Source organism: Oncorhynchus masou, chromosome 15 (genome assembly GCF_036934945.1).
Source record: "Oncorhynchus masou masou isolate Uvic2021 chromosome 15, UVic_Omas_1.1, whole genome shotgun sequence".
NCBI lineage: Eukaryota > Metazoa > Chordata > Actinopteri > Salmoniformes > Salmonidae > Oncorhynchus > Oncorhynchus masou.
Window position 1 is genome coordinate 73671011 of NC_088226.1, and position 24447 is coordinate 73695457.

The window sequence follows — 24447 nt, forward strand, 5'->3', positions numbered from 1 at the left end:
AGAACCAAACCCAGAGTAGAGACACACAGCTATCAGGTAAATCCAGAACCAAACCCAGAGTTGAGACACACAGCTATCAGGTAAATCCATCTCCCTCTCCAGGATCACCGCTGCGTTGTCTCTCAATGCTAGAGGTGTCGCTACAGTCCCTGGTTCAATTCCAGGCTGTATCACAACCGGCTGTTATTGGGAATCCCATAGGGTGTCGCACAATTGGCCCAGCGTCGTTAGGGTTTGGCCGTGGTGTGTTTAATCCCAGGCCCCTGTCCCCGCAGGAGGCCTTTTGCCTTTTGGTAAGCAGTTATTGTAAATAAGAATTTGTTCTTAACTAACTTGCCTGGTTAAATAAAAGTTAAATTAAAAAAATTGAATGCACACAGTCCTGAGGAAATGGCATATTGGTGCCGGAGGAGAGATGGCTGCCGTTTTACGGGCTCCTAACCAGTTGTACTACTCTGTGTGTGTTTATTTGAGTTATTTGTAACTTGTTTTTTTTTACAAAATGTTGCTGCCACCATCTCTTATGACCAAAAAGAGCTTCTGGACATCAGGACAGGGATTATTCACCTCGTACTGGACAAAAAGCTTCTGGACATCAGGACAGGGATTACTCACCTCGTACTGGACAAAGATCTTCTGGACATCAGGACAGGGATTACTCACCTCGTACTGGACAAAGATCTTCTGGACATCAGGACAGGGATTACTCACCTCGTACTGGACAAAGAGCTTCTGGACATCAGGGCAGGGATTACTCACCTCGTACTGGAAGAAGATTTTTAACAAAGGATTTACTTCAGACACCGACAAATCCCTGTGATTCGCATGAAGAAGAGACAGAGATATCGGGGTCGTGGGTCGGGGTGCCTTGTAAGGATCCGACTGCAAGTGGGTAATCTGCCTCTACCATCAGTCTTATTAGCCAACATACAATCATTGGATAACAAAATGGAGGAGCTATGATCACGAATATCCTACCAACAGGACATTACAAACTGTAATATCTTATGTTTCACCGAGTCGTGGCTAAACAATATACAGGATAATATACAGTTGGCTGGTTTTCCCGTGCATCGGCAGGACAGAACAGCTGCCTCCGGTTAGACAAGTGGTTGCGGTCCGTGTATATTTGTCAATAACAGCTGGTGCGTGATGTCTAGTATTAAGGAATAAGCTGTAGACCACACTATCTACAAAGAGAGTTTTCATTACATTTTCATAGCCGTCTGTTCACCACCACAGACCGATGCACGAAGACTGCGCTTAACGAGCTGTATTCCGCCATAAGCAAACAAAAAAATGCTCATCCAATGGCGGCGCTCCTAGTGGCCGGGGACTTTAAAGCAGGGAAACTGAAATAGGTTAAGTAGCATGTTAAATGTGCAACCAGAGGGGAATACAACTCTAGACCTTCTTTACTCCACACACAGAGATGCGTACAAAGCTCTCCCTCGTCCTCCATTTGGCAAATCTGACCATAATTCTATCCTCCTGCTTACAAGCAAAAACTAGAGCAGGAAGTATCAGTCAATACAGAAGTGGTCAGATGATACAGATGCTAAAAGCTACAATGCATTCAGAAAGTATTCAGACCCCTTGACTTGTTTTCACATTTTGTTGTGTTACAGCCTCATTCTAAAATACTTTTCTCCGTTAATCAAATCAAATCAAATCCAAATTATTTATATAGCCCTTCGTACATCAGCTGATATCTCAAAGTGCTGTACAGAAACCCAGCCTAAAACCCCAAACAGCAAGCAATGCAGGTGTTGAAGCACATTGGCTAGGAAAAACTCCATAGAAAGGCCAGAACCTAGGAAGAAAACTAGAGAGGAACCAGGCTATGTGGGATGGCCAATCCTCTTCTGGCTGTGCCGGGTCGGCGATTATAACAGAACATGGCCAAGATGTTCAAATGTTCATAAATGACCAGCATGGTCAAATAATAGGTTTGGGAAAGGTAGCGCGTCCGGTGAACAGGTCAGGATTCCATAGCCGCAGGCAGAACAGTTGAAACTGGAGCAGCAGCACGGCCAGGTGGACTGGGGACAGCAAGAAGTCATCATGCCAGGTCGTCCTGAGGCATGGTCCTAGGGCTCAGGTCCTCCGAGAGAGAGAGAAAGAAAGAGAGAAAGAGAGAATTAGAGAGAGCATACTTAAATTCACATAGGACACCGGATAAGACAGGAGAAGTACTCCAGATATGACAAACTGACCCTAGCCCCCAACACATAAACTACTGCAGCATAAATACTGGAGACTGAGACAGGAGGGGTCAGGTGACACTGTGGCCCCTTCCGATGATACCCCCGGACAGGGCCAAGCAGGAATGATATAACCCCACCCACTTTGCCAAAGCATAGCCCTCACACCACGAGAGGGATATCTTCAACCACCAACTTACCATCCTGAGACAAGGCCGAGTGTAGCCCACAAAGATCTCCGCCACGGCACAACCCAAGAGGGGGCGCCAACCCAGACAGGAAGATCACGTCAGTGACTCAACCCACTCAAGTGACGCACCCCTCCTAGGGATGGTATGAAAGTGCACCAGTAAGCCAGTGAATCAGCCCCTGTAATAGGGTTAGAGGCAGAGAATCCCAGTGGAAAGAGGGGAACCGCCCAGGCAGAGACAGCAAGGGCGGTTCGTTGCTCCAGAGCCTTTCCGTTCACCTTCCCACTCCTGGGCCAGACGACACTCAATCATATGACCCACTGAAGAGATGAGTCTTCAGTAAAGACTTAAAGGTTGAGACCGAGTCTGCGTCTCTCACATGGGTAGGCAGACCGTTCCATAAAAATGGAGCTCTATAGGAGAAAGCCCTGCCTCCAGCTGTTTGCTTAGAAATTCTTGGGACAATTCGGAGGCCTGCGTCTTGTGACCATAGCGTACGTGTAGGTATGTACGGCACGACCAAATCAGAACAATAGGTAGGAGCAAGCCCATGTAATGCTTTGTAGGTTAGCAGTAAAACCTTGAAATCAGCCCTTGCCTTGACAGGAAGCCAGTGTAGAGAGGCTAGCACTGGAGTAATATGATCAAATCTTGGTGTTCTAGTCAGGATTCTAGCTGCCGTATTTACCACTAACTGAATTTTTTTTAGTGCTTTATCCGGGTAGCCGGAAAGTAGAGCATTGCAGTAGTCTAACCTAGAAGTAACAAAAGCATGGATTAATTTTTCAGCATAATTTTTGGACAGAAAGTTTCTGATTTTTGCAATGTTACGTAGTTGGAAAAAAAGCTGTCCTTGAAACAATCTTGATATGTTCGTCGAAAGAGATATCAGGGTCCAGAGTAACGCCGAATCTTTGCCTCGATCCTGACTCGTCTCCCAGTCCCTGCCGCTGAAGGACAGAATGATGCTGCCACCATCTTCACCGTAGGGACGGTGCCAGGATTCCTCCAAACGCTTGGTTTCATCAGACCAGAGAATGTTGTTTCTCATGGTCTGAGATTTAATTAGGTGCATTTTGGCAAACTCCAAGCGGGCTGTCACATGACTTTTACTGAGGAGTGGCTTCCGTCTGACCACTCTACCATAAAGGCCTGATTGGTGGAGTTCTGCAGAGATGGTTGTCCTTCTGGAAGGTTCTCCCATGTCCACAGAGGAACTCTGGAACACCTCTCTGACCAATGCCCTTCTCCCCGATTGGTCAGTTTGGCCGGGCGGCCAGCTCTAGGAAGAGCCTTGGTGGTTCCAATCTTCTTCCATTTAAGAATGATGGAGGCCGCTGTGTTCTTGGTCCCATTCAATGCTGCAGAAATGTTTTGGTGCCCTTCCCCAGATCTGTGCCTCGACACAATCCTGTCTTGGAGCTCCACGGACAACCTTCAACCTCATGGCTTGGTTTTTGCTCTGACAGGTGTGTGCCTTTCCAAATCATGTCCCATCAATTGAATTTACCACAGGTGGACTCCAATCAAGTTGTAGAAACATCTCAAGGATGATCAATGGAAACAGGATGCACCTGAGCTCAATTTCAAGTCTCATAGCAAAGGGTCTGAATACTTAATGAAACACTTGTGTTTGTTTTGTCATTTTTTAATACATTTGCAAAAAAAAATGCAAAGTTTTTCATTTTGTCATTATGGGGTATTGTGTGTAGATTGCTGAGGATTTTATATGAATTTAATCAATTTTAGAATACAGCTGTAACGTAACAAAATGTGGGAAAAGTCAAGGGGTCTGAGTACTTTCCGAATGCAGTGTACAGGACTGTTTTGCTGGAATATGTTCATCCGATGATGTTTACCACATCAGTCACCGGCTTCATCAATAAGTGTCATCGATGACGTTGTCCCCATAGTGCAACCAGAAACCATGGATTACAGGCAACATTGGGCTAAAGGGTAGAGCTGCCGCTTTCAAGGAGCGGGACTCTAACCCAGAAGCTTATAAGAAATCCCACTATGCCCTCAAATGATCCATCAAACAGGCAAAGCATCAATACAGGGCAAAGATTGAATCATACTACACCGGCTCCAACACTCGTTGGATGTGGCAGGGCTTGCAAACTATTACAGACTACAAAGGGAAGAACAGCAACGAGCTGCCCAATGACACAAGCCTACCAGACAAGCTAAATGACTTCTTCTCGAAGCAACACTGAAGCATGCATGAGAGCTCCAGTTGTTCATGACGCTCACGTCATGTCTATGGCCATGAAGTGCTTTGAAAGGCTGGTCTCATCCCTCTGTAATAGCCCAGACACAGAGTCTGGTCCTCTGGGAAGAGGCTCTCCTCCCTCTGTAATAGCACAGAGACTGGTCCTGGGGGAAGAGGCTCTCCTCCCCCCCTCTGTAGTAGCCCAGACACAGAGTCTGGTCCTGGGGGAAGAGGCTCTCCTCCCCCCCTCTGTAGGGTGCGTTCTGAGCCCTCTCCTGTACTCCCTGTTCACCCACGACTGCGTGGCCACGCACGCCTCCAACTCAACCAACTCAATCATCAAGTTTGCGGACGACACAACAGTGGTAGGCTTGATTACCAACAACGACGAGACAGCCTACAGGGAGGAGGTGAGGGCCCTCGGAGTGTGGTGTCAGGAAAATAACCTCACACTCAACGTCAACAAAACTAAGGAGATGATTGTGGACTTCAGGAAACAGCAGAGGGAACACCCCCCTATCCACATCGATGGAACAGTAGTGGAGAGAGTAGCAAGTTTTAAGTTCCTCGGCATACACATCACAGACAAACTGAATTGGTCCACTCACACAGACAGCATCGTGAAGAAGGCGCAGCAGCGCCTCTTCAACCTCAGGAGGCTGAAGAAATTCGGCTTGTCACCAAAAGCACTCACAAACTCACAAACTTCTACAGATGCACAATCGAGAGCATCCTGGCGGGCTGTATCACCGCCTGGTACGGCAACTGCTCCGCCCTCAACTGTAAGGCTCTCCAGAGGGTAGTGAGGTCTGCACAACGCATCACCGGGGGCAAACTACCTGCCCTCCAGGACACCTACACCACCCGATGTTACAGGAAGGCCATAAAGATCATCAAGGACATCAACCACCCGAGCCACTGCCTGTTCACCCCGCTATCATCCAGAAGGCGAGGTCAGTACAGGTGCATCAAAGCTGGGACCGAGAGACTGAAAAACAGCTTCTATCTCAAGGCCACCAGACTGTTAAACAGCCACCACTAACATTGAGTGGCTGCTGCCATCACACTGACACTGACTCAACTCCAGCCACTTTAATAATGGGAATTGATGGGAAATGATGTAAATATATCACTAGCCACTTTAAACAATGCTACCTTATATAATGTTACTTACCCTACATTATTCATCTCATATGCATACGTATATACTGTACTCTATATCATCGACTGCATCCTTATGTAATACATGTATCACTAGCCACTTTAACTATGCCACTTTGTTCACATACTCATCTCATATGTATATACTGTACTCGATACCATCTACTGTATCTTGCCTATGCTGCTCTGTACAATCACTCATTCTTATATCCTTATGTACATATTCTTTATCCCCTTACACTGTGTATAAGACAGTAGTTTAGGAATTGTTAGTTAGATTACTTGTTGGTTATTACTGCATTGTCGGAACTAGAAGCACAAGCATTTCGCTACACTCGCATTAACATCTGCTAACCATGTGTATGTGACAAATAAAATTTGATTTGATTTGATTTAGTAGCCCAGACACAGAGTCTGGTCCTGGGGGAAGAGGCTCTTCTCCCTCACTCTGTATTAGCCTAGACACAGAGTCTGGTCCTGGGGGAAGAGGCTCTTCTCCCTCCCTTTGTAGTAGCCCAGACAGAGTCTGGTCCTGGGGGAAGAGGCTCTTCTCCCTCACTCTGTAATAGCCCAGACAGAGTCTGGTCCTGGGGGAAGAGGCTCTCCTTCCTCTGTAATAGTCCAGACACAGAGTCTGGTCCTGGGGGAAGAGGCTCTCCTTCCTCTGTAATAGCCCAGACACAGAGTCTGGTCCTGGGGGAAGAGGCTCTCCTTCCTCTGTAATAGCCCAGACACAGAGTCTGGTCCTGGGGGAAGAGGCTCTCCTTCCTCTGTATTAGTCCAGACACAGAGTCTGGTCCTGGGGGAAGAGGCTCTCCTTCCTCTGTAATAGCCCAGACACAGAGTCTGGTCCTGGGGGAAGAGGCTCTTCTCCCTCCCTCTGTATTAGCCCAGACACAGTCTGGTCCTGGGGGAAGAGGCTCTCCTTCCTCTGTAATAGCCCAGACACAGAGTCTGGTCCTGGGGGAGAGGCTGTCCTCCCTCCGTAATAGCCAAAAAATACTAAAACTCACACTCACATCTCTCTGTTCCCTCTCTACAGACTACAGTGATCTGGACACAGTCAGTCATGGTAGTGAAGACAGTACTAACGACTCAGTTGAGCGGGTCTCAATCGATACAGACTTCACTAAGATGGACTCCAGCGATGATGGATCAAGCACAGGTACCTAAAGATGTTACCCCTTCTCTCCTTTCATTCCTCCCCCCCTCCTCCAAGCACAGGTACCTAAAGATGTTACCCCTTCTCTCCTTTCATTCCTCTCCCCCCTCCTCCAAGCACAGGTACCTAAAGATGCCTTTTTCCCATTACGAGCCGATGTTTACATTGCTCACTCACTCAGTCATTCACTCAGTCACTCACTCAGTCACTCACTCAGTCACTCACTCACTCAGTCACTCACTCAGTCACTCACTCAGTCACTCACTCAGTCACTCACTCAGTCACTCACTCACTCAGTCACTCACTCAGCCACTCACTCAGTCACTCACTCAGTCACTCACTCAGTCACTCACTCACTCTCCCTCTGTGTTCTGTACTGCACTCTAAGCAGCTATAATGTCTCTGTAGAGAATGGCACGGAGAAGGTAAGATCTTTCGTACCAGATGAATCCACTGAGACGAAAATAGGACCCGTTTGATCAACTATTTTCAGGGAGAAAGAGAAAGGAGGTGTTATCCAATAACTCCTCTGCTATCCTGAACAAAAATATCAACGCAACAGGCAATAATTTGAAAACAATTGGACTGCGTTATAGTTCATGTAAGGAAATGATGTTCAATGGGGGACGTGTCTGGTGATGTCATGACCGACTCCGGATCCTTTTCACTCAGCCGTCGAGATCCAGGGAGCGATGCTAGGCAGACACAAGGAGGAATTGTCTGCTGCTCGACATGCCGTTGAGACCCTGGCCGCCCAAGTCTCCGACCTCACAAGACAGATTCACCATCTCCACCTCGATCCACCGCCCACTTCCAGGGTTTCCGAGTCTCCGGAGCCCAGAATCAATAACCCGCCGTGTTACTCTGGGGAGCCCACTGAATGCCGCTCATTCCTCACTCAGTGTGATGTGGTGTTTTCTCTCCAGCCCAACACTTACTCCAGGAGCACAGCTCGCATCGCCTACGTCATTTCTCTCCTTACCGGACGGGCGCGTGAGTGGGGCACGGCAATCTGGGAGGCGAGGGCTGAGTGTATTAACCAGTATCAGGACTTTAAGGAGGAGATGATACGGGTTTTTGACCGTTCTGTTTTTGGGGAGGAGGCTTCCAGGGTCCTGTCTTCCCTATGTCAAGGGAATCGATCCATAACGGATTATTCTATTGAGTTTCGCACTCTCGCTGCCTTTAGTGACTGGAATGAGCCGGCTTTGCTCGCTCGTTTTCTGGAGGGTCTCCTCGCCGAGGTTAAGGATGAGATTCTCTCCCGGGAGGTTCCTTCCAGCATGGACTCCTTAATAGCACTCGCTATTCGCATAGAGCGACGGTTTGATCTTCGTCGCCGAGCTCGTGGAAAGGAGCTCGCGTTCTCCGTTGCCCCCCTCTCCGCATCACTGCCACCTGCCGCATCACTGCCACCTTCCTCCGCCGGCTCGGGTTCTGAGCCTATGCAGCTGGGGGGTATCCGCATCTCGGCTGAGGAGAAGGAACGGAGAATCACCAACCGCCTCTGTCTCTACTGCGGCTCCGCTGGTCATTTTGTCACTTCATGCCCGGTAAAAGCCAGAGCTCATCAGTAAGAGGAGGGCTACTGGTGAGCGCAACTACTCAGGTCTCTCCTTCAAGATCCTGCACTACCTTTCCGGTCCAGCGGAGATGAAACGCTGCCTTTAACCCTCACTGTCTCTGGTAATCATAGCGAAACCATTTCTTTTTTAATTTTTCGTTCACCTTTTACACCTGTTGTTTTGGGCCATCCCTGGCTAGTTTGCCATAACCCTTCTATTAATTGGTCTAGTAATACTATCCTATCCTGGAACGTCTCTTGTCATGTGACCTGTTTAATGTCTGCTATCCCTCCTGTTTCCTCTGTCTCTTCTTCACAGGAGGAGCCTGGTGATTTGACAGGGGTGCCGGAGGAGTATCACGATCTGCGCACGGTGTTCAGTCGTTCCAAGGCCACTTCTCTCCCTCCACACCGGTCGTATGACTGTAGTATTGATCTCCTTCCGGGAACTACTCCCCCCCGGGGTAGACTATACTCTCTGTCGGCTACCGAACGTAAGGCTCTCGAGGATTATTTGTCTGTATCGCTCGACGCCGGTACCATAGTCTCCTCCTCCTCTCCCGCCGGAGCGGGTTTTTTTTTTTGTTCAGAAGAAGGACGGGTCCCTGCGTGGATTATCGAGGGCTGAATGACATAACAGTTAAGAATCGTTATCCGCTTCCTCTTATGTCTTCAGCCTTCGAGATCCTGCAGGGAGCCAGGTTTTTCACCAAGTTGGACCTTCGTAACGCTTACCATCTCGTGCGCATCAGGGAGGGGGACGAGTGGAAGACGGCGTTTAACACTCCGTTAGGGCACTTTGAATACCGGGTTCTTCCTTTCGGCCTCGTTAACGCTCCAGCTGTCTTTCAGGCACTAGTTAACGACGTCCTGAGAGACATGCTGAACATTTTTGTTTTCGTTTACATGGACGATATCCTGATTTTTTCACCGTCACTCCCGATTCATGTTCAGCACGTTCGACGCGTCCTCCAGCGCCTTTTAGAGAACTGTCTTTATGTGAAGGCTGAGAAGTGCACTTTTCATGCCTCCTCTGTCCCTTTTCTCGGTTCCGTTATTTCAGCTGAGGTCATTAAGATGGATCCCGCTAAGGTCCAGGCTGTCATTGATTGGCCCGTTCCTAAGTCACGCGTCGAGCTGCAGCGCTTTCTTGGCTTCGCGAATTTCTATCGTCGTTTCATCCGTAATTTCGGTCAGGTGGCAGCTCCCCTCACAGCCCTTACTTCTGTCAAGACGTGCTTTAAGTGGTCCGTTTCCGCCCAGGGAGCTTTTGATCTTCTCAAGAATCGTTTTACATCCGCACTTATTCTTGTTAAACCTGACATCTCTAGACAGTTCGTTGTTGAGGTTGACGCGTCAGAGGTGGGCGTGGGAGCCATTCTTTCTCAGCGCTCCCTCTCTGACGGCAAGGTCCACCCTTGCACGTTTTTTTCTCATCACTTATCGCCGTCGGAACGTAACTATGATGTTGGTAATCGCGAACTGCTCGCCATCCGCTTAGCCCTAGGCGAATGGCGACAGTGGTTGGAGGAGGCGACCGTTCCTTTTGTCGTTTGGACTGACCATAGGAACCTTGAGTACATCCGTTCAGCCAAACGACTTAATGCGCGTCAGGCTCGTTGGGCTCTGTTTTTCGCTCGTTTCGAGTTCGTTATTTCTTATCGTCCGGGCTCAAAGAACACCAAGCCTGATGCTTTATCTCGTCTCTTCAGTTTTTCTGAAGTCTCCACCGACCCCGAGGGGATTCTCCCTGAGGGGCGTGTTGTCGGGTTGACTGTCTGGGGAATTGAGAGGCAGGTAAAGCAAGCACTCACTCACACTCCGTCGCCGCGAGCTTGTCCTAGGAACCTTCTGTTCGTTCCCGTTCCTACTCGTCTGGCCGTTCTTCAGTGGGCCCACTCTGCCAAGTTAGCCGGCCACCCCGGCGTTTGGGGTACGCTCGCTTCCATTCGCCAGCGTTTCTGGTGGCCCACTCGGGAACGTGACACGCGTCGTTTTGTCGCTGCTTGTTCGGTCTGCGCGCAGACTAAATCCGGAAACTCTCCTCCTGCCGGCCGTCTCAGACCGCTTCCCATTCCCTCTCGACCGTGGTCTCACATCGCCTTAGATTTTATCACCGGACTGCCTTCGTCAGCAGGGAAGACAGTTATTCTTACGGTTGTCGATAGATTCTCTAAGGCGGCTCATTTTATTCCTCTCGCTAAGCTCCCTTCTGCTAAGGAGACGGCACAGATCATCATCGAGAATGTTTTCCGAATTCATGGCCTTCCGTCAGACGTCGTTTCGGACAGAGGCCCGCAGTTCACGTCTCAATTTTGGAGGGAGTTTTGCCATTTGATTGGGGCTTCCGTCAGTCTCTCGTCCGGCTTCCATCCCCAGTCTAACGGTCAAGCCGAACGGGCCAATCAGACTGTTGGTCGCATCTTACGCAGTCTTTCTTTTCGTAACCCTGCGTCTTGGTCAGAACAGCTCCCCTGGGCAGAGTCGCCCACAACTCGCTTCCTTCGTCTGCGACCGGTCTATCTCCTTTTCAGAGTAGCCTCGGGTACCAACCTCCGCTGTTCTCATCTCAGCTCGCCGAGTCCTGCGTCCCCTCCGCTCAGGCTTTTGTCCAGCGTTGTGAGCGCACCTGGAAGGGGGTCAGGTGGGCACTTTGCCGTTATAGGGCGCAGACTGTGAGAGCCGCTAATAAGCGTAGAACCAAGAGTCCTAGATATTGTTGCGGTCAGAGAGTATGGCTCTCCACTCAGAACCTTCCACTTAAGACAGCTTCTCGCAAGTTGACCCCGCGGTTCATTGGTCCGTTCCGTATTTCTCAAGTCATTAATCCTGTCGCAGTGCGACTTCTTCTCCCGCGATATCTTCGTCGCGTCCACCCGGTCCATGTCTCCTGTGTTAAGCCCGTTCTTCGCGCCCCCGCTCGTCCCTCCCCCCCCATCCTTGTCGAGGGCGCACCTATCTACAGGGTCCGTAAGATTTTGGACATGCGTCCTCGGGGCCGTGGTCATCAGTACCTAGTGGATTGGGAGGGGTACGGTCCTGAGGAGAGGAGTTGGGTTCCCTCTCGGGACGTGTTGGACCGTTCGCTGATCGATGATTTCCTCCGTTGCCGCCAGGTTTCCTCCTCGAGTGCGCCAGGAGGCGCTCGGTGAGTGGGGGGGGGTACTGTCATGTCTTATTATGTCTGTTCCTGTCCTTTCTCTTCACTCTGTCTCTCTCTGCTGGTCTTATTAGGTTACCTTCTCTTTCTCTCCTTCTCCAGCTGTTCCTCATCTCCCCTAACTACCTCGTTCACCCTTTCCCCACCTGTTCCCTTTTTTCCCTCTGATTAGGTCTCTATTTCTCTCTCTGTTCCTGCTACTTTCGGTGTCAGATTCTCGTTTGTGTTTCTCATGCCAGAAGCAAGCTATCGTCTCGTTTGCTTCCTCCTTGTCCTATCCTGTCGGAGTCTGCCTGGCAGGTGCATCCTGTACATTACTAACTGTCTTTCATTTGCACTGTGTCCAGTTCATCTGATGCTACGTGTGATCAGGTACCACCGTTCCTCTATGACCCGCACCGACCCAGAGCGACCTGCAGCCTGTTGCCGCTACCCAGCTATTCTCCTCTGCTGCTAAGAAGGGGACTCTCTTGCTATTCATCAGAGGGACTTTATGTTTCATTTGTCGCCCTCTCTGCGGGTAGTCTATTGTGCCATTGTCAACGTCGGAAGAGGATCTATGCCTTTCCTGTTTTCTCATTAAAGAACTCTGTTTCTGTTAAACCGCTTTTGGGTCTTCACTCAAGTGCATAACAGGTGATGCAGGCCGTGGAAGAATGTGTTCAGCTTCCAGGAATCATGTTCAGATCCTTGGGACCGTGCATTATCATGCTGAAACAGGATGTGATGGTGGCGGATGAATGGCACGACAATGGGGCCTCAGGATCTCGTCACGGTATCTCTGTGTGTGGCCATCGATAAAATACAATTGTGTTTGTTGTCCGTACCTTATGCCTGCCCATATCATAACCCCACCGCCACCATGGGGCACTCTGTTCACAACGTTGATGTCAGCAAACCACCTACCTGCACGATACGTACCATTCAGAGAGTGAACGGGCAAAACAAAATATTTAAGTGCCTTTGAACAGGGTATGGTAGTAGGTGCCAGGCACACCAGTTTGTGAACAGTTTCCAGTGTGCATCAAGACTGGTCCTTCACCCAAAGGACATGCAGGCAACTTGACACAACTGTGGGGATTAGAGTCAACATGGGGCCAGCATCCCTGTGGAACGCTTTCGAAACCTTGTAGAGTCCATGACCTGACGCAACTCAATATTAGGAAATGTGTTCTTAATGTTTTGTACACTCAGTCTCTGTCTGTCTGTCTGTCTGTTTCAGGTGGCCAATCAGACCAAGGCTATGACTCTCTATCTAAGGAGGAGGAGAGGATGGTGGGAAGGGACAGCGACAGAACACCACTAGCGCAGGAGAAGTCAGAGAGGGAGTCTTGTAAGTTTAAACATGTCTACGACTCAAGACTACTGAATGGTTCATACCAGGGTTGGGGTCAATGTCATTTCAATTCAGAAAGTTAACCAAATTCCACATTTTCTTCATTGGAAAACATTGAAGATAATTGCAATTTCCATGTACGTTCTGAATTGACTGAATTTAAATGGAATTGTCCCATATTAACCCACCTGTATTGGGATGAAAAACAGCTCAAAATTATTACCTCAGTACTATTTATATCGAAATTGTGTTACATTTTATATTGCAGTTATTCTCCTAATCGGACTGAGCACTGATGTAAAAAAAACTCCTTTCTGGTCTCTAAGGACAGAATTGAATATTACTGACAGAGTGAAATGAATCTTCTGCCCTGGTTGTTACATCACAGCACAGTGTGTGGGTGGAATACGAATGTCTTGTCTTCAACACATCTCCCATCCTCTCTGTTCTCTCTGTATGCTGTTAAATTTAGATGGCAACAAGATAGATAATCAACTGATTGATTGGATGTGTGTTATGCAACTGGGATGTATCTAAATATTTGATTACAAGTGTAGAACATTTTCCTGATTTCTGTTCTGTTCTGTCGTTGGTTTTTTCAATCTGTTTGACAATTGTTTTTGTGTAGTTATTGAGTTTGAAGTATAACGTTCAGAGATTATTTTTTTTACAGAGATATCTTATCTCCTCTTGAGATGGAACGGTCCACAGGGATGGAATCTAGGACCACTATTATTAATATTTTATACGATTGATATTCCAAATTCCAATCATGTTCAAACTTCTCCTTTGGACTTTTCACTAAAACAATGTTTGAATTACCATACCTGATCCGGAAGTCAAAGGCTCGGTGATGACGTTTAGTATCGCTGAATAACACTGCTGGCTTGCTTCTGAAGCTAAGAATTATGTATTACGGATCCCCATCAGTTCCTGCCAAGGCAGCAGCTACTCTTCCTGGGGTTTATTACGGATCCCCATTAGTTCCTGCCAAGGCAGCAGCTACTCTTCCTGGGGTTTATTATGGATCCCCATTAGTTCCTGCCAAGGCAGCAGCTACTCTTCCTGGGGTTTATTACGGATCCCCATTAGTTCCTGCCAAGACAGCAGCTACTCTTCCTGGGGTTTATTATGGATCCCCATTAGTTCCTGCCAAGGCAGCAGCTACTCTTCCTGGGGTTTATTACGGATCCCCATTTAGTTCCTGTAAAGGCAGCAGCTACTGTTCCTGGGGTTTATTATGGATCCCCATTAGTTCCTGCCAAGGCAGCAGCTACTCTTCCTGGGGTTTATTATGCATCCCCATTAGTTCCTGCCAAGGCAGCAGCTACTCTTCCTGGGGTTTATTATGGATCCCCATTAGTTCCTGCAAAGGCAGCAGCTACTCTTCCTGGGGGTTATTATGGATCCCCATTAGTTCCTGTCAAGGCAGCAGCTACTCTTCCTGGTGGTTTATTATGGATCCCCATTAGTTCCTGTCAAGGCAGCAGCTACTCTTCCTGGTGGTTTATTATGGATCCCCATTAGTTCCTGCCACAGCAGCAGATACTCTTCCTGGGGTCCAGCAAAATTAAGGCAGTTAAATACAATTTGTTGTGTCTTTAGGTCCTCTGACTAGACAGGACCACACCACCAGCCCCGTTGACTCCAAAACCTCCTGTGGTACCAGACCAAAGAACCGGAGGCTGAGGCCCAACTCCTTGGACCTGACCGGAGGACAGGGGACTCTCAGGACCATCACCCTCAACTTCACCTCCACCACCATGCAGGTCCGAGGCCCTGCTCCGAAACGCCCCCCGCCTCCCAACTGCAAACCTGGGAAGGCTGAGGCCAGTCAGGCGGTGCCCACCCAGAACCAGAAGAGATTGGATGGGGGACAGGGGGAGGAGGTAGAAGGCAGTAAGGACAGACAGACACCTGCCAAAGAGGTGGAAAGGAGGAGTGTGAACATCAGTGTTGGAGACACTGAAAGGCCTGTAACTCACAGTGTTAGTGGAGATGGAGCTGTAACCCACAGTGTTAGTGTAGATGGAGCTGTAACCCACAGTGTTAGTGTAGATGGGGCTGTAACCCACAGTGTTAGTGGAGATGGAGCTGTAACCCACAGTGTTAGTGGAGATGGAGCTGTAACCCACAGTGTTAGTGGAGATGGAGCTGTAACCCACAGTGTTAGTGGAGATGGGGCTGTAACCCACAGTGTTAGTGGAGATGGAGCTGTAACCCACAGTGTTAGTGGAGATGGAGCTGTAACCCACAGTGTTAGTGGAGATGGGGCTGTAACCCACAGTGTTAGTGGAGATGGAGCTGTAACCCACAGTGTTAGTGGAGATGGGGCTGTAACCCACAGTGTTAGTGGAGATGGAGCTGTAACCCACAGTGTTAGTGGAGATGGAGCTGTAACCCACAGTGTTAGTGGAGATGGAGCTGTAACCCACAGTGTTAGTGGAGATGGAGCTGTAACCCACAGTGTTAGTGGAGATGGAGCTGTAACCCACAGTGTTAGTGGAGATGGAGCTGTAACCCACAGTGTTAGTGGAGATGGAGCTGTAACCCACAGTGTTAGTGGAGATGGGGCTGTAACCCACAGTGTTAGTGGAGATGGGGCTGTAACCCACAGTGTTAGTGGAGATGGAGCTGTAACCCACAGTGTTAGTGGAGATGGAGCTGTAACCCACAGTGTTAGTGGAGATGGAGCTGTAACCCACAGTGTTAGTGGAGATGGGGCTGTAACCCACAGTGTTAGTGGAGATGGAGATGGAGCTGTAACCCACAGTGTTAGTGGAGATGGAGCTGTAACCCACAGTGTTAGTAGTGTTAGTGGAGACGGGGCTGTAACCCACAGTGTTAGTAGTGTTAGTGGAGACGGGGCTGTAACCCACAGTGTTAGTAGTGTTAGTGGAGACGGGGCTGTAACCCACAGTGTTAGTAGTGTTAGTGGAGACGGGGCTGTAACCCACAGTGTTAGTAGTGTTAGTGGAGACGGGGCTGTAACCCACAGTGTTAGTGGAGACGGGGCTGTAACCCACAGTGTTAGTAGTGTTAGTGGAGACGGGCCTGCAGATTGCAGTGTTAGTGGAGACGGGGCTGTAACCCACAGTGTTAGCAGTGTTAGTGGAGACGGGCCTGCAGATTGCAGTGTCTCCAAACAGAACAGTGTAAGAAACAGCAGTGAAATCGTGGGCGGAGCCGTGAAGAGGACAAGCATCGTTGAGACTGGCTTTGACCCTCTGTCCATTATAGTAGCTGAGACGGAGACAGAGGGTGATGGGGACAGTAGCAGTACCTCCACAGCCCGCCGGGACCTGGCAGAAGAGATAGAGATGTACATGAAGGTTCTGAGCCCTCTGAGCAGCAGGACCGCCAGCATGGACTTTCAGAACCCGTCCAGCCCGCTATTCCACGCCACCTCCATCCCATCTAAACACTCCTCCCGCCGACCTCGGCCCCTCAGCCTAACCCACTCCCCCTGTACCTCCCCCCGACCACCTCCTCCCTTGCTTCGTGCCAACTCGCACCTCCCCCTCTCCAGGCCCAAAGGACGTCTCCGCCCCTCCTCCCTGGTCTCCCCCTCCTCCCTGGTCTCCCCCTCCTCCCTGGTCTCCCCCTCCTCCCCAACTCTCAGTCTGGACATGTTTAAGAGCAGCTTCCTGTCAGCAGGGAAGGGGGTGGCTGAGAAGGCCAGCAGGCTCTACTCCCGCCTATCATCACAGACATCACTCTCACAGGTATGTACAACCATCCCTCTAATGGAAAACATTGTCCGGGATCCAACGCAAATTAACAACACGTGCATAGCAATAGACATTTTTTTTTTAAAGATCACATTCCCTTAATGCTGGAGACCTTTAATAAAAGTTAAACTCATTTGTTGAAACCTGATCATTGTCAAGATGCCAATTTGCGTACTGTTCACTATTTGAAAATGAACCCTCTTCTCCCACAGGATGTGAACTGCGACCAGATCAGCGTGTCATCAATGACCTCAGTGGACCCAGAATGCACCTCTCTGTTGGAGGAGGGCTCTGTCCTGGACCCTGAAGGTTTCACCTCCTCCTACGCCTCGCCCCAGCACGACAGCATCGCGTGCCTGAGGAGGAGCCCAGCCAGGGGACGCCTCGTCTCTCAGAGCCCCACCTCGCCCTGCAAGGTGTTCCGCCACAACTCCTTCTCTAGTGCGTAAAGTAGTCCCGCCTCATTCTCACTCTGTGTCTAAGTGTGCTAGTTGCTAGTTTCAGCGGCTTTTGGGTTTGACATAAGTTAACCGGATGAAAATGTTTAATTCCTAACCAAAAATATAATTTTTATTACGTTTTGGTATTGCAACAATTTTAAGAATGTTATATAATATTAAACATCAATTACAAATAAATTCTAAAGATTTTTTTAAGGCTTCCGAAAAACTGTGTTTCAGAAAAATTAGAACCAAAAAATATTCAAGGGCAGTGCTTGAGGCATAACTACAGACCCGGGTTTGATCCCAGGCTGTGTCACAAATGGCCGTGACTTAGGGCGAAGCAGAATTGGTCAAGCATCGTCCGGGTAAGGAGAGGGTATTGGCCGGTGGGGGGGGGGCTCATCGCACTCTTGTGGCGGGCCGGAAGCCTGCAAGCTGACTTCGGTTGTCAGTTGAACAGTGTTTCCTCCGACTCATTGGTGCAGTTGGCTTCCGGGTTAAGCAGGTGGGTGTTAAGAACCACGGTTTGGCAGGTCATGTTTTGGTGGACGCATGACTCGACCGTCGCCTCTCCCGAGCCCGTTGGGGAGGTGCAGCGATGAAACAAGATCATAATTGGAAAAGGGGGGTAAAATACAAGAAATACAACAACAAAAAATTATTGCAGTTTTGAAACTGCAGTAACTGCGGTGGACTGTGGTATTTTGGATGTGGTAGTTGCAGAAGAACTTCAGTTGAACTGCAAAAGTCCTTGAAGCATACTGCAGTTATACTGCATTCTAAGTACATTTACACAACAGTGTACTGCATTTATACTGCATTCTAAGTACATTTACACAACAGTGAACTGCAGTTATACTGCATTCTAAGTACATTTACACAACAGTGTACTGCAGTTATACTGCATTCTAAGTACATTTACACAACAGTGTACTGCATTTATACTGCATTCTAAGTACATTTACACAACAGTGTACTGCAGTTATACTGCATTCTAAGTACATTTACACAACAGTGTACTGCAGTTATACTGCATTCTAAGTACATTTACACAACAGTGTATTGCAGTTATAATGCATTCTAAGTACATTTACACAACAATGTAATGCAGTTATACTGCATTCTAAGTACATTTACACAACAATGTAATGCAGTTATACTGCACTCTGAGTGCAATCTGTTTTTTCATAAAGGAAGCAATTGAATAATGAAACTTTTGAGTGTTTAATGTTTTGTAAAGTCGTGCCAGTAAACCATTTCTACTTGTTGCAGTTCTTCATTGGTTACGCAGCAGAATAGTTAATTGTGATTTAAATGTAGTAAGTCAGTAAGAGGAGGGTGACTTAGTGATGGGGCTGGGTAAGAGGAGGGTAACTTAGTGATGGGGCTGGGTAAGAGGAGGTTGACTTAGTGATGGGGCTGGGTAAGAGGAGGATGACTTAGTGATGGGGCTGGGTAAGAGGAGGGTAACTTAGTGATGGGGCTGGGTAAGAGGAGGGTGACTTAGTGATGGGGCTGGGTAAGAGGAGGGTGACTTAGTGATGGGGCTGGGGCTGGGTAAGAGGAGGGTGACTTAGTGATGGGGCTGGGTAGGAGGAGGATGACTTAGTGATGGGGCTGGGTAAGAGGAGGGTGACTTAGTGATGGGGCTGGGTAAGAGGAGGGTGACTTAGTGATGGGGCTGGGTAAGAGGAGGGTAACTTAGTGATGGGGCTGGGTAAGAGGAGGTTGACTTAGTGATGGGCTGGGTAAGAGGAGGATGACTTAGTGATGGGGCTGGGTAAGAGGAGGATGACTTAGTGATGGGGCTTAGTGACTTAGTGGGGCTGGGTTAGAGGAGGGTGACTTAGTGATGGGGCTGGGTAAGAGGAGGGTGACTTAGTGATGGGGCTGGGTAAGAGGAGGGTGACTTAGTGATGGGGCTGGGTAAGAGGAGGGTGACTTAGTGATGGGGCTGGGTAAGAGGAGGGTGACTTAGTGATGGGGCTGGGTAAGAGGAGGGTGACTTAGTGATGGGGCTGGGTTAGAGGAGGGTGACTTAGTGATGGGGCTGGGTAAGAGGAGGGTGACTTAGTGATGGGGCTGGGTAAGAGGAGGGTGACTTAGTGATGGGGCTGGGTTAGAGGAGGGTGACTTAGTGATGGGGCTGGGTTAGAGGAGGGTGACTTAGTGATGGGGCTGGGTAAGAGGAGGTTGACTTAGTGATGGGGCTGGGTAAGAGGAGGTTGACTTAGTGATGGGGCTGGGTTAGAGGAGGGTGACTTAAATGTAATGGGGCTGGGTTAGAGGAGGGTGACTTAGTGATGGGGCTGGGTAGGAGGAGGGTGACTTAGTGATGGGGCTGGGTAAGAGGAGGGTGACTTAGTGATGGGGCTGGGTTAGAGGAGGGTGACTTAGTGATGGGGCTGGGTAAGAGGCGGGTGACTTAGTGATGGGGCTGGGTAAGAGGAGGGTGACTTAGTGATGGGGCTGGGTTAGAGGAGGGTGACTTAGTGATGGGGCTGGGTTAGAGGAGGGTGACTTAGTGATGGGGCTGGGTAAGAGGAGGATGACTTAGTGATGGGGCTGGGTAAGAGGAGGGTGACTTAGTGATGGGGCTGGGTTAGAGGAGGGTGACTTAGTGATGGGGCTGGGTTAGAGGAGGGTGACTTAGTGATGGGGCTGGGTAAGAGGAGGGTGACTTAGTGATGGGGCTGGGTAAGAGGAGGGTGACTTAGTGATGGGGCTGGGTAAGAGGAAGGTGACTTAGTGATGGGGCTGGGTAAGAGGAGGGTGACTTAGTGATGGGGCTGGGTAAGAGGAGGGTGACTTAGTGATGGGGCTGGGTAAGAGGAGGGTGACTTAGTGATGGGGCTGGGTTAGAGGAGGGTGACTTAGTGATGGGGCTGGGTTAGAGGAGGGTGACTTAGTGATGGGGCTGGGTTAGAGGAGGGTGACTTAGTGATGGGGCTGGGTAAGAGGAGGGTGACTTAGTGATGAGGCTGGGTAAGAGGAGGGTGACTTAGTGATGGGGCTGGGTAAGAGGAGGGTGACTTAGTGATCGGGCTGGGTAAGAGGAGGGTGACTTAGTGATCGGGCTGGGTAAGAGGAGGGTGACTTAGTGATGGGGCTGGGTAAGAGGAGGGTGACTTAGTAATGGGGCTGGGTAAGAGGAGGGTGACTTAGTGATGGGGCTGGTGTAAGAGGAGGGTGACTTAGTGATGGGGCTGGGACTGGGTAAGAGGAGGGTGACTTAGTAATGGGGCTGGGTTAGAGGAGGGTGACTTAGTAATGGGGCTGGGTAAGAGGAGGGTGACTTAGTGATGGGGCTGGGTAAGAGGAGGGTGACTTAGTGATGGGGCTGGGACTGGGTAAGAGGAGGGTGACTTAGTAATGGGGCTGGGTTAGAGGAGGGTGACTTAGTGATGGGGCTGGGTAAGAGGAGGGTGACTTAGTGATGGGGCTGGGTAAGAGGAGGGTGACTTAGTAATGGGGCTGGGTAAGAGGAGGGTGACTTAGTGATGGGGCTGGGTAAGAGGAGGGTGACTTAGTGATGGGGCTGGGACTGGGTAAGAGGAGGGTGACTTAGTAATGGGGCTGGGTTAGAGGAGGGTGACTTAGTAATGGGGCTGGGTAAGAGGAGGGTGACTTAGTGATGGGGCTGGGTAAGAGGAGGGTGACTTAGTGATGGGGCTGGGACTGGGTAAGAGGAGGGTGACTTAGTAATGGGGCTGGGTTAGAGGAGGGTGACTTAGTGATGGGGCTGGGTAAGAGGAGGGTGACTTAGTGATGGGGCTGGGTAAGAGGAGGGTGACTTAGTGATGGGGCTGGGTAAGAGGAGGGTGACTTAGTGATGGGGCTGGGTAAGAGGAGGGTGACTTAGTGATGGGGCTGGGTAAGAGGAGGGTGACTTAGTAATGGGGCTGGGAAAGAGGAGGGTGACTTAGTAATGCGGCTGGGTATGAGGAGGGTGACTTAGTGATGGGGCTGGGTAAGAGGAGGGTGACTCAGTAATGGGGCTGGGTAAGAGGAGGGTGACTTAGTGATGGGGCTGGGTAAGAGGAGGGTGACTTAGTGATGGGGCTGGGTAAGAGGAGGGTGACTTCGTGATGGGGCTGGGTAAGAGGAGGATGACTTAGTGATGGGGCTGGGTAAGAGGAGGGTGACTTAGTGATGGGGCTGGGTTAGAGGAGGGTGACTTAGTGATGGGGCTGGGTAAGAGGAGGGTGACTTAGTGATGGGGCTGGGTACGAGGAGGGTGACTTAGTGATGGGGCTGGGTTAGAGGAGGGTGACTTAGTGATGGGGCTGGGTTAGAGGAGGGTGACTTAGTGATGGGGCTGGGTTAGAGGAGGGTGACTTAGTGATGGGGCTGGGTAAGAGGAGGGTGACTTAGTGATGGGGCTGGGTAAGAGGAGGGTGACTTAGTGATGGGGCTGGGTAAGAGGAGGGTGACTTAGTGATGGGGCTGGGTAAGAGGAGGGTGACTTAGTGATGGGGCTGGGTAAGAGGAGGGTGACTTAGTGATGGGGCTGGGTAAGAGGAGGGTGACTTAGTGATGGGGCTGGGTAAGAGGAGGGTGACTTAGTGATGGGGCTGGGTAAGAGGAGGATGACTTAGTGATGAGGCTGGGGCTGGGTAAGAGGAGGATGACTTAGTAATGGGGCTGGGTAAGAGGAGGGTGACTTAGTGATGGGGCTGGGTAAGAGGAGGGTGACTTAGTGATGGGGCTGGGGCTGGGTAAGAGGAGGGTGACTTAGTGATGGGGCTGGGTAATAGGAGGGTGACTTAGTGATGGGGCTGGGGCTGGGTAAGAGGAGGGTGACTTAGTGATGGGGCTGGGTAAGAGGAGGGTGACTTAGTGATGGGGCTGGGTAAGAGGAGGGTGACTTAGTGATGGGGCTGGGTAAGAGGAGGGTGACTTAGTGATGGGGCTGGGTAAGAGGAGGGTGACTTAGTGATGGGGCTGGGTAAGAGGAGGGTGACTTAGTAATTGGGCTGGGTAAGAGGAGGGTGACTTAGTGATGGGGCTGGGTAAGAGGAGGATGACTTAGTGATGGGGCTGGGGCTGGGTAAGAGGAGGATGACTTAGTAATGGGGCTGGGTAAGAGGAGGGTGACTTAGTGATGGGGCTGGGTAAGAGGAGGGTGACTTAGTGATGGGGCTGGGGCTGGGTAAGAGGAGGGTGACTTAGTGATGGGGCTGGGTAATAGGAGGGTGACTTAGTGATGGGGCTGGGTAAGAGGAGGGTAACTTAGTGATGGGGCTGGGTAAGGGGAGGGTGACTTAGTGATGGGGCTGGGTAAGAGGACCGTGACTTAGTGATTGGGCTGGGTAAGAGGAGGGTGACTTAGTGATGGGGCTGGGTAAGAGGAGGGTGACTTAGTGATGGGGCTGGGTATGAGGAGGGTGACTTAGTGATGGGGCTGGGTAAGAGGAGGGTGACTTAGTGATGGGGCTGGGTAAGAGGAGGGTGACTTAGTAATGGGGCTGGGTAAGAGGAGGGTGACTTAGTGATGGGGCTGGGTAAGAGGAGGGTGACTTAGTTATGGGGCTGGGTAAGAGGAGGGTGACTTAGTGATGGGGCTGGGTAAGAGGAGGGTGACTTAGTAATGGGGCTGGGTAAGAGGAGGGTGACTTAGTGATGGGGCTGGTTAAGAGGAGGGTGACTTAGTGATGGGGCTGGGTAAGAGGAGGGTGACTTAGTGATGGGGCTGGGTAAGAGGAGGGTGACTTAGTGATGGGGCTGGGGCTGGGTAAGAGGAGGATGACTTAGTGATGGGGCTGGGTAAGATGAGGGTGACTTAGTGATGGGGCTGGGTAAGAGGAGGGTAACTTAGTGATGGGGTTGGGTAAGAGGAGGGTGACTTAGTGATGGGGCTGGGTAAGAGGAGGGTAACTTAGCGATGGGGCTGGGTAAGAGAAGGGTGACTTAGTGATGGGGCTGGGTAAGAGGAGGGTGACTTAGTGATGGGGCTGGGTAAGAGGAGGGTGACTTAGTGATGGGGCTGGGTAGGTGGAGGGTGACTTAGTGATGGGGCTGGGGCTGGGTAAGAGGAGGATGACTTAGTGATGGGGCTGGGTAAGATGAGGGTGACTTAGTGATGGGGCTGGGTAAGAGGAGGGTAACTTAGTGATGGGGTTGGGTAAGAGGAGGGTGACTTAGTGATGGGGCTGGGTAAGAGGAGGGTAACTTAGCGATGGGGCTGGGTAAGAGAAGGGTGACTTAGTGATGGGGCTGGGTAAGAGGAGGGTGACTTAGTGATGGGGCTGGGTAAGAGGAGGGTGACTTAGTGATGGGGCTGGGCAAGAGAAGGGGGACTTGGTGATGGGGCTGGGTAAGAGGAGGGTGACTTAGTGATGGGGCTGGGTAAGAGGAGGGTGACTTAGTTATGGAGCTGGGTAAGAGGAGGGTGACTTAGTGATGGGACTGGGTTAGAGGAGGTTGACTTAGTGATGTAGAGTGATGGGGCTGGGTAGGGGAGGGTGACTTAGTGATGTAGAGTGATGGGGCTGGGTAAGAGGAGTATGACTTAGTGATGGGGCTGGGTAATAGGAGTATGACTTAGTGATTGGGCTGGGTAAGAGGAGGGTGACTTAGTGATGGGGCTGGGTTAGAGGAGGGTGACTTAGTGATGGGGCTGGGTAAGAGGAGGGTGACTTCGTGATCCCCATGACTCACTCCCCATCATCACTCACTCTGTGCCCCATCATCACTCACTCTGAGCCCCATCATCACTCACTCTGTGCCCCATCATCACTCACTCTGTGCCCCATCATCACTCACTCTGTGCCCCATCATCACTCACTCTGTGCCCCATCATCACTCACTCTGAGCCCCATCATCACTCACTCTGTGCCCCATCATCAGTCAGTCTGTGCCCCATCATCACTCACTCTGTGCCCCATCATCACTCACTCTGTGCCCCATCATCACTTACTCTGTACCCCATATTCACTCACTCTGTGCCCCATCATCAGTCACTCTATGCCCCATCATCAGTCAGTCTGTGCCCCATTATCACTCACTCTGTGCCCCATCATCACTCACTCTGTGCCCCATCATCACTCACTCTGTGCCCCATCATCACTCACTCTGTGCCCCATCATCACTCACTCTGAGCCCCATCATCACTCACTCTGTGCCCCATCATCAGTCAGTCTGTGCCCCATCATCACTCACTCTGTGCCCCATCATCACTCACTCTGTGCCCCATCATCACTTACTCTATGCCCCATCATCAGTCAGTCTGTGCCCCATTATCACTCACTCTGTGCCCCATCATCACTCACTCTGTGCCCCAT

The 24447-nt window shown here is 50.2% G+C and overlaps 1 protein-coding gene across 1 annotated transcript in view; it reads left to right on the forward strand.

Annotated features, from left to right (window-relative positions):
- The window catches only part of dennd4a (DENN/MADD domain containing 4A), a 123956-nt gene that overhangs the window by 77581 nt on the left and 21928 nt on the right, over window positions 1-24447 (forward strand). The window contains exons 21-25 of the mRNA XM_064990332.1: window positions 6811-6933; window positions 12877-12987; window positions 14596-15086; window positions 15699-16715; window positions 16934-17162. Of these exons, the coding sequence (XP_064846404.1) occupies window positions 6811-6933; window positions 12877-12987; window positions 14596-15086; window positions 15699-16715; window positions 16934-17162 (1971 nt within the window). The remainder of the gene's footprint in view (window positions 1-6810; window positions 6934-12876; window positions 12988-14595; window positions 15087-15698; window positions 16716-16933; window positions 17163-24447) is intronic.